The 10358-nt window shown below is 40.3% G+C and overlaps 1 protein-coding gene across 14 annotated transcripts in view; it reads right to left on the reverse strand.

Moving 5' to 3' along the window:
* LOC136829355 (histone-lysine N-methyltransferase 2C-like) overlaps positions 1-10331 on the reverse strand; it is a 189130-nt gene extending 178799 nt beyond the window's left edge. For 10 of the 14 annotated variants that reach the window (XM_067087796.1, XM_067087799.1, XM_067087798.1 and 7 more), the window contains exons 1-4: positions 10066-10331; positions 1275-1388; positions 509-989; positions 190-336 (exon numbers count right to left, since the gene is read on the reverse strand). In XM_067087796.1, the coding sequence (XP_066943897.1) occupies positions 190-336; positions 509-989; positions 1275-1380 (734 nt within the window). In that variant the 5' untranslated portion in view covers positions 1381-1388; positions 10066-10331. The other 4 variants (XM_067087795.1, XM_067087784.1, XM_067087789.1 and 1 more) reach the window with 3 other exon arrangements.
* Between the last annotated feature and the right edge of the window lie 27 nt (positions 10332-10358).

Genomic DNA, 10358 nt, shown 5'->3' on the forward strand with positions numbered 1-10358 from the left:
TGAATGAATAGCTGTTGGATAAAAAACACAACTGCCAGATGTACGCCATGTAGGCCTAAATGAATAGCTACTGGATAAACAACACAACCGCCAAATGTAAATCACGTAAATGAATAACTATTGGATAAAAAACACAAATGCCAAAAGTACATTAATGGATGGTATAATATAGTGTAAGATAAAAGTTACCATTTTTCTTGATAAGATGGAGTAATAATCATGTCATCTTGAGCGTATGCCTCTTCATCAAGGGGCAATGGTGAATCATCTCCACCAATAGCGCCTCTTTCCTCTAATGACATGCTGTGAACAAGTCGACGCCCACCCCTTCCTCGCCTAAAAACATACAAGGTATAATGTAATAACATATTCACTAATTTTACTCAACTACAAGAAATATTGCACTGGAAAAGCAATTTCACAACACTGAAAATATACAGGTACAAAAATTTGTCACATATAGTACAATAATTTATCTTCAATGAAAAATACTGTACTTTCTACTTACATTCCTATTCTTTTGAACTTCATTCCTTTTCTGATCTGAAAACCACCTCTGGGTGTATAAAATGGCATTCCTTTTGGACGCCCCCGAGCTTTGGGAATGGTTACAACTCCACCTCGGCCAGTGGGGACTTGGACAGGAACTAATGGAATAGTAGGCATCATGTCTGGGCCTAACAAACCATTATTGATATTAGACATAACATCATGTGTGGTGGACGATGAAGAAGTGCTGACAGAAGTAAATACTACAGACGAGTGCGTAGATACAGCTGATGACGATGACGGCGGAGGAGGGGGTGGAGGAGGAGGAGGCGATGATGATGGTGAGTGTGAAGATCTTAGCTGTGATGCAGAGGCTTTGGTGATGGTAACAGATGAGGTGGAAGGCAAGGAAGCCAAAGAGGGCAAAAGCATGGGTGAATCAACCTCCATCTTTTCCTCTACTCCACCTCCAAGGCTACTAGATAATAAAGATTTGGGACCTGAAAAACCACAAAATCATCAGGTAACTAAGAGATGTTGCATAATAAACTAACATCAAATACGAGGAGAAAGCCTAGTAATGGGAAAAAATTACATTTCACTGACTGTACTTGTAACTCCTTTGCATTTTACCCTGTCAAAAGCAGAAAAAAAAAAAATTTCTTTTATAGATGATACATTCTGGATAAATAGTCTGCATTCCAAATAAATATTCATCTTCACTAAAGTGAGTGGAAAATTAGCATTTTGCCTAAAGCAAAGTACCTATATAGCTAATCCCTTACCTACGGATGAGCCACATGAGGACAATTCACTCCCATTGGTTGTCCCTTTGTCAAGCTTGTCGTCTGGGGAGCCATCCCTACAACTGCCCCCATGTGGTCTCTCCATTCTTCAGTCTGAAAGATTTAACTTCTTTTTATCAAATAGCAATACCTTGCACAAATTCAGTACTAAGATATAAATGTAGAAGGCATAATTTAGCCCTTTAACTTTTAATACTGTACTGAGAGTCAAACTAAACAGTATTTTTTATGCTTCAATAAGACTTGCAAAGTATGCTGAAAAACATTAAAGCTATGCAAAGAAATACCACAGATCTTTTAAGTAATCTGAACTTTGTAGGTATACAAACCACAGCCTTTAAAGTATTCCTCTTCACTGAGCTGGAATCGGTCACTGAAACTTGGTAACTATGCAGTTAACAGGTAGCAGTGGGTAAGTGGGGGGACACCTTCCTCACTCACCAGCCATCACCAAGCAGGGTGATTGAAGTGACATTATAAAAGGCTCTAGTTTGTATATCAATGAAAATACAAACTACAGTGCTTCAAAAATTTGTGATTTGTTCCAAAAGAAAAACAAACCATTGCCTTTAATGCAGGAGAGAAACTCCTTTTGTGGGAGGTAGTCCTCTAAACTGACTGGAAATTTCAATCTAAACCCAGAAACGTCACAATCCCTGTCACCATAGTAAGCATCAGAGCCAACTCCAGTAACCTCCTGTTAGGTCGGGCAGAAGGATGCCAGGGTGATAGGACCCTAAGCCCAAGGGAAAGGAGTCTTCATTCTTGCTTATGCTATATTATAGGAAAACCTTGGATAACCAAGTATGACCCAAAAAACGGGTGACAAGTCAGAGGGCAGCTAAAATCAGGTCAAAATAAATAAATGTTTTTTTATTGTAGCTCTACCACACTGGTCCCTTCCCCTTCCTGTTAAAAGGAACTAACAGCCCCTGTAAGCTCAATAGTATAGCTTACCTACAGCTGTGCCCATTCCAGCATATACTTGGCCTGAGATATTGCCTCAAAGAGAGAGGAAGAGAAGAATGAAGAGCAGAACCAGTCACTTAATCATTCAATCACAGCTTTATGCCTTCTGAGTACATTAGATCAGATGCTTTCAGTCTGAGAAAAACTTTGGTAACAACACAATCTGTTGAGCAGCCACCACAGGTCCCAAGGAGAAGGTAAAAGGATGTGAAGGTGGTCTGGTGTGGCCACACCCCTGCCTTCAGTACCTGGGGAACCGGCAGATTCTTCCAAAATGCAAGGGATGGACCAAAGCCCCTGACTTGGTGAGCTCTCAGATGGAACGTACTGGTGTCATCCTCGCCAGCAGCAGAGCACGCTCTACTGATCGTCTCGTGTAGCCAGAAAGATTGTGTTCTTGGACGAACCAGTACTAATAAAGAGTTGTTGACACTCAGGCTGGTGATGTCGAGTCCTCTTAACCCTTAAGGGATGGGCTAATTATATATCATGCACACCCCCCGACTGGGCAAACTTTAAGATTGGCCAATTTAAGAAAAAAACACATCAACGGAAAGACGAAGATATGCAAATGCACTTGGTGTAAGAAAAAAAAATCTAAAAAATCACAATTTTTGAAAGTAAATCGTATTTTTCCTAACTACTAACCTGAGGTCCCTTACATTAGGAATTATTTTCAGCATAGGCTGGAAACGGCCGTTGAACTCTTGAGCAAGGTGGTTAGGCAGTAAATTGAACTACCACCAGGTAGGCGAGAATACCCGCCTGCCCGGATGTAAACATTCCAGTTTGCCTTTCGGTCCAGGTTCAGATTGAGGGGTGGCATGAGGTGGGCATAATATGTAATGTAAAGGACCTCAAGTTTGTATAGTTACGAAAAATACATTTTACTTTCAAAAACTGTGTTTTGTTCTGACACAATGTACCAACCATCGTTCCTCACTGGCTGGAGGGAGGAATCTGAGTGAGTCTCCTGAACTGACTGGAGTTCTGCACACCTGGGCTACTCCTTCTGGTTGAAAGAGCGAGGAGGAGTACCTGAGCCTCTGACATACTGATCGGAGTGTAGGAACTGCAAGATCAATGTCAGATACTGGACTTTTTCGCATGAGTGAGGAAACGTGACTCATATGAAATAGGCTGAAAGAATCGTAGTGTCAGAGGCAGTAAGGAAAAGCTGAGATGGGGTTTCCCTTATTGCCAGTCTCTCCTTCCTCCCCTTGCTAGAGGAAGGAGCAGAATTGCTTCTTTGATTCTAGGAGAAAAATAGAACGGGTGCTCGATGTGTAGTCTTACCGCATCAGCGCCAGGTCCAGCACGTGTTGGTTCGAGTCCTATTCTCATCCCAAAGGAGGAGAAGCAGAAGGACGGGGAACGAGGAAGAAGAGAGGGTAGTCACTCTCGGAATCCTTCTCACTTCCAGAACCAACACCTTAGGCGAGATGCTACTCATACTCTTGAAGGAGCCAGGTAAGAAAACACAACTTGTTGAGCAGCCACCACAGTGCCAAGGAAAAAAGGTTCCAAGGGCCTGTGGGCAAGACCATAGGAAGACAAGAGTGTGGTCTATGAGACCACATCTTGCTTCCAGACTGACAGAAACTTCCGGAATGCAAGGGATGGACCAAGCCATCGACTTCGTGAGTTCTCAGGTGGAAGGCACCAGTATCGTCGCCGTCAGCTGCCGAGTACCTCCTTCGATTGCTTCACGAAGCCAGGAGGAAGATGTGCCCTCAGACACTTCTTCCTTGGGAGAGAGAGTACTAGCGAAAATGTCGACGACACCCAGGTTAGGAGTGTCGAGCCTTTTCAGAAAGTACCACAGCCCCCTAAAGGACAAAGCAATGAATGATCTGGATCATCGACACAAAGTCCAAGGAGGAGGGGAACAACGACTCAAACCCGACAATAGATGCCAAAGGATTTGGAGTCCACCTAAGACATCTGAGAAGGAGTCGAGGTATTGATCCCCTTCACCTGTTCTTCCATCTTCTACGCCAAGGCCCGAGCAAGATGAGAGATGGTCCTAAGAGGGCACATCTCCATCCGACGACTCTCATAAGGGTGTGTGCAACATGGGACAGGAACCCTAAACGAGAGTCATATGCCACCCAGGGAACAGTTCCCTGGGACAGCAAGACCGAAGAAGCTTCTCATCCTTAGCTAAATCTCGACTGAGGAGAAGAAGGCTACTTCAAATACGAGACTAGGTCACAAGGGCCTACGTTCTTCACAAAATGAAAGGGAGAGAAGCAACCCTCGGCGGCAAAGGCAAGGAAGTCCAGACCTGAAGAGCAACTCTGACCCGAGAAGAAGTTCCGCAACGACACCCACCAGCGAAGACGGCTCCACTCCCTGGGAGTGTTGCAGAGGACTTCAAGAGATATCCAGCTATATCTGCAGCCACTTGGAAAGAAAGCCTATGCTTGCAAGGGAACCTGAAGGTCTCCTAGTCCCAAACACACTGGGATGTACTGCCTGAAGAACTTCTTCTTGCGTAGCTGCTACAGGAAACTGGGTTAAGCAGAACTTTCACGATGCCTCGGCTATCAGGTCGAGCGAGAAACGAAGTCTTCCAGCATTTGTCTGTAACTCGGGGTGAACAATGCTTCTGAACCCCTAGTGAAAAAGACAAATAGAGGGCAAAATGTAGATATCAAGTTTCCCAGAAAGACAGCATGCCTCGCTGTAGCAGTCCCTGTGTCTGGTATAAAGGAGCGAGAAAAAACTACCGACTTGTGCAGGGAGGCAACACAAAGACGGTAGGGATTTCTCAGCTGAGCAGTCTCTTCGTGAATCTCCGAGTGAGCAGCACGTTCCGTCCCGATCACTCAAACCCAAGGTCAAGCTCACTTGCCAATACATCCCCACCAGGGATGCATCTGACTAATTGAGATGTCAAGTGCGTTATAGAACACTCGAGTACCTGCAAATGTCGACATATGAAACAGGAGGAAAAAAAGGATTCCCTCTTGTTTGTCGACAAATGCCACTACTGTGGTTTGTTGTTCAATGAACCACTGAGTGTCGCAAAACTCATCCTGAATTCTCGGAAGGCCAAAAGGCTGCCTTGAGCCCAGGACGGTGATGGAATGTTTACATCCAGTTAGTTAGTTAGTTATAAATGATTTGTTTAACCAGACCTCTGAACTCTTTTAGGGTTCTTCTCGGGCTGGGAAAAGAATGGGGGAAAGAGTACATAAAAAAAAATTAAGTAGTTAACTAAATAAATAAATAATAAAAAAGGGGAAATTAGAAAAAACAATCGAGAAAAAAAAAAGAGAAAAAAAAAAGGGAGATTATATTTTACTTATCAATTTAATTTTGTTTAGGAAGAGAATGATATTATTAATTGAAAAGTTATTACCTTCTGCTAGAATATCCTTTATTGATTTATTTTGTAAATAAGTCTTTCTTTCATGATGCCATCTGGGACAGTCAATCAAGATGTGTTTGATTGTTACTGGGATGCTACATCTTTCACAAGTTATTGGGTTTGTGTGCGGAGTTGACATCAGATGACCATGTGTGAGTCTGGAGTGTCCTATTCTGAGTCTTGTTAAAATAACCTCATTGATTCTTTGCTTTTGGGTAGAAGAATGCCATTTTTTAACTTCGTTCTTAATTTGTTTTAGTTTGTTTTGTGGGGTATATTTGTCCAATCATTTTGCCAATCCCTATAAATTAAGGGTTTAACTGATGCTAGCCAGTCTGATATGGGTGCTTTCATAGTAGTTGGGGATTGTACAAGCCAATTTTGCAGCTTTATCTGCTTTCTCATTACCCTCAATGCCTACATGGGCTGGGATCCAACAAATTTGAATTTGAAGGCCGTTTGTAATTAACTGATGTATTTCCGTTGTATATTTTGGACAAGGTGATTATTTGATTTAAATGATCCTATTGCTTCAATTGCACTTCTTGAGTCGCTCAATATGAGTGCTGAAGGAATTCCTTTTTGTTATAATCTTGAGAGCCAATTGTATGGCTGCTAATTCTGCTGTAAATACTGATGATATTAGAGGAAGGCCTATTTGGATAGTTTTGTCACTTGAATAGGCTGATGAGCCCACTCCACCTTCATTTTGGATCCATCTGTGTAGATTATGAAGGGATTACCCTTCCGTCTTATGTGTTCCATGGCATGTTGATGGTACATTTCTGTGTTGGACATATATTTCTTTGAAAGATATGATAAATATGTGCATAGTTTTGCCCTTTTTAGTGTCCATGGTGTGACCGGATTTATTTCTTGGGTAAATTTGGGTATCATGTTATGTAAATTCAATAGGTGATTAGTTTTTTTAGTAAATGAGTTTTGATTTGGGTTATTATTTGTATTTTGATTGAGAAATTTACATCCAGGCTGGCAGGTATTCCCGCCTACCTGGCGGTAGTTACTGTACTGCCTAACCACCTTGCTCAAGAGTTTAACGGCCGTTTCCAGCCTACGCCGTAAGTAATTCCTGATGTAAAGGACCGTCGGTTGGTATATCGTGTTGGAACAAATTCATATCATAAAAGATAAGAACTAAAACCAACAGCAATCCCTGGGTATATTTTTGAGCAAATAAATAAAAATACATAATGGGAGAGAGAGGAGCAAGACACCCCCCATCAAATCAAGAACAATTCTGATCTCCCCGAGATGCCCACTGACGGAGCTGAGCTGAGTCTAAAGTTGCCACCAATCATTTATGGGCCACTGAAGTGATGGAAACTCTTTCCCACTCGATACAGCCAAGTCATATGGCGCGTAACATTAATACTCATATGAGGATTCCCATCCAATAAGGGCTAAGATAGCACCGCAGCACTCTAACAGGACATAGTAACATCTCGTCTGGATCATTAGCAACAAAGTCCTCTAGAGAGGGGATCGTGAAGGACTTGAATCTGGTGTCAGGGACGGACGGATTCTGAGTCTTAGCTATGAATTCCGGGACGAAATAGAACGTAACTGATGCCCATCCCCTCGAGTGTTCAACGTTGAAGGAAAGTCCATGAAAACTATTATTGGCGCTGCCAGAAGCCTAACCTGTAAACAAACCATCAATGGAAATGGTGTTGTTAACCGGCAGCTCGATGATGACTGAATCAACGTAAAACAAAATACGAACAAACTTCTCCTGAAAGATTTCAGCTTGAAGGCTACAATACAGGGTATACGTGTTCCGATGGTTGATTTAAAGAATCCTCCACCGGAATCCGGTAAAATAACCGGAAAATAATGAAAAAAGCTACTGCCAGACCAGGTGTTGTCACCATGGACGGCAGGAAACGAATGAGAATTGTTTGCCAAATCATTCCAATATTCCGATACTGAAGCGCTACCTGTGAAATTTTGAATCTAAGCTGACGTTAAAGTGGAAATACAGCTACGTAATTACTTGGTAAGTTAGTTACTTAAATAAAAGCGTGATTTTTTTTGTTGAATGATGGTATTATTTTCATATCTCTTTATTTTCATATGGTATTTATCACTAACTCATTAAACAAAGAGGCACTACTGACAAAAATGTCAGTGGAAGAAAAACATAAAAAATGAAATGTGCATTAAGAAAATCCAATAATAATTTAAATACTGTACTATGTATATTCAAAGCGCTACAATAAAAAAGACATATGAAAAGTCCCATGGAAATCTTGAACATTGGATGACAATGCTTTGTATGTTGTGATAATTTATTATCAGGGATCTTCCTAATGGAATCAATCGAAAATAATAAAAAAATTATATTCAAATTCATTCCTAAGACTGCTACCATTACAGGAGAATAAAGATTTCCAAAATCAGTTTCCTTGAAGAGCATTTCTGTAAACACCATATCTGTGTTTACAATTACAGGTTTCAACTTTCCCTGTAAATTATAAAAATTAAGAATAATATACTCCAAAAAATGTATAGAACTTCAATTGAATGGGAATCGTAAAATGATAGCCTTTTATGCCCAAAAATTCAGTGTAGTATATAAAGCATTACTAATGGAAATTATTCACTGTAAGCCTGTAATTATTCACTGTAAGCCTGTAATATCCAATAATCTAAAATATACTGTATATACATATATAACAATATACTTTTAATAATCAGCCTATGGCCCTATTAGCAGGAGGGAGGGGATTCATTATAAGTCTTTGTGGCTGTTAATTTGATGACAAGTGACCTTGTTTGAAAGATGACTTGCAGTAACCTATTGTGCTCATAACTCATTAACATTAAAGTAAATAATTAAAATGTTGCAGTATAAGCCACATGAAATATTTAAGCATTTAGTGTTGGCAATCTTACAGTAAGACCAGTGTGTTACCTTCCAAATATGTACAGTTCTTTCTACACAGCAGTGTCATGCTTCCCAATCCAGGATATTGTGTAGAACATTGCTATTTTCTTTATTTACAAACATCAAGTTTTGAAGCAAGATTAGTTGACTTAAGACATTAGAAGTTTTGTAACTTTGAAATAATTGTGTGATAGGGCAACTTAATATGATGCAGTTTTCTTAGGGTGGTCTCAAATAAACACTTTACCTCTAAAATTACCAGAAACAAAAAATTTCTGATTCACATTTGGGCTGCTGCCTAAAATATTAGGCTATAGTATTACAGAAACAGATAATTGTAGTATTACTGAAGTCGATACAAGTACAGGTAATTATGCTTCCAAAGTCTGTTTACATAATCGGTAATTCTACAGAAGAGCTCTGCATGCAATATCGTTTACGCTAGTAAAATTTTTTGACTGAACAGTAAAGAAAAGGGTATGCATAATGAAGTACGGGCGAGATAATTTGAAAAACTTACCGAGATAACTTGAGAAATTTACCATCTTCTACGTTTTTACATTCAGCTACATGGAGATTTTCTTTACAATTACTAACTCGTGTGAAGATAAGAGTAAATTTTCACTTTAATACCAGGACCACTTTCATGAATGCTGTGTTAACTACCAAACTCGCATGTATGAACACTGACACACACAAACAAAGGCAGCAAATATCTAGTTAACAGTAAATTTTTAAGATATTTTAGTAAAGCTTTTTATAGCCTAGCCTTGAACCATATCCTGTTAGACCTTAAAAAAAACGAAAAACTCCAATATTGAAAACTGGAATCAAAGTGAAATAATAGCCTAAGCTCTCAAGGTAAAAAAAAAAAAAAAAGCAATGCAACAAGAATATGTGGAGACCTAGCCTAGCTGGCCATACAAAACAAACTTGTGTGTGTTAATGTTAAGTTCTGATATTCTAGTCTACCTGTGCCAATGATTAACATTTAACATGCAGGCCCTAGGTTAGGTTGAGGTTTGAAGTGTAGTCTATGCTAACCTAAGAAAAGCCTTTTAACTAATGGTCATGGGTGAAAGTAAGCGAAGTGGAAAACTTCGTAAAAAATACCCTAAACAAACAAAATCCTTATGATTATTATTCTCCCTGATCAACTTACCTGTTAGGGATTTGGCCCAGCCTCAACATGCCTACAATGCGGTCAAGCTGCTCAAGAGGAATGGGTAGGGGCAACTTCATTACCGCTAACTTTTCAAAACAACCAACACTTTCCGTAAATATCCGTCGTTCTAAAGCTAACGAATGACCTACACACTTATTCTAGGCCTCTGCGTCCAAAGTTCCGCCGAAAAGGACATCGGTGCGTGTAAATGCATGAGCAGTGGTCATGTTGGGAAATATGACCAACTTGACGTTTTGGTAGCGAGCCAGACACACAGTCAGTCGCCCACCCTCACTGATGTAAACAAAGCTCCTTCCGGCCCTTTTTACAACTCCAGACCATTGCGACTTACCTTCAAAACTTCTTTGGTGCTTAAGGAAATCACTATCATCCATGTTCTTAAAATGTAAAATCGGTATTCAATAAAAATCCCATGATAAATGTATTTAAGTTATAATAATCCCCAACAACAAGCCGACAGGGCAACATGGAAACTAAATTCATCCTCTATTGCGAAAAATAATATATTTCGATCCTCTTCCTGGTCTCGTGTTTAGGCCTTGAATAGTCTCCCTGACGCTTTATCGCCGTTTTCGATGCTCGCTTGTTTCATACTATGGCTGCCTAGAGTAACCCAGTCATCTA

Source organism: Macrobrachium rosenbergii, chromosome 44 (assembly GCF_040412425.1).
Source record: "Macrobrachium rosenbergii isolate ZJJX-2024 chromosome 44, ASM4041242v1, whole genome shotgun sequence".
Classification (NCBI taxonomy): domain Eukaryota; kingdom Metazoa; phylum Arthropoda; class Malacostraca; order Decapoda; family Palaemonidae; genus Macrobrachium; species Macrobrachium rosenbergii.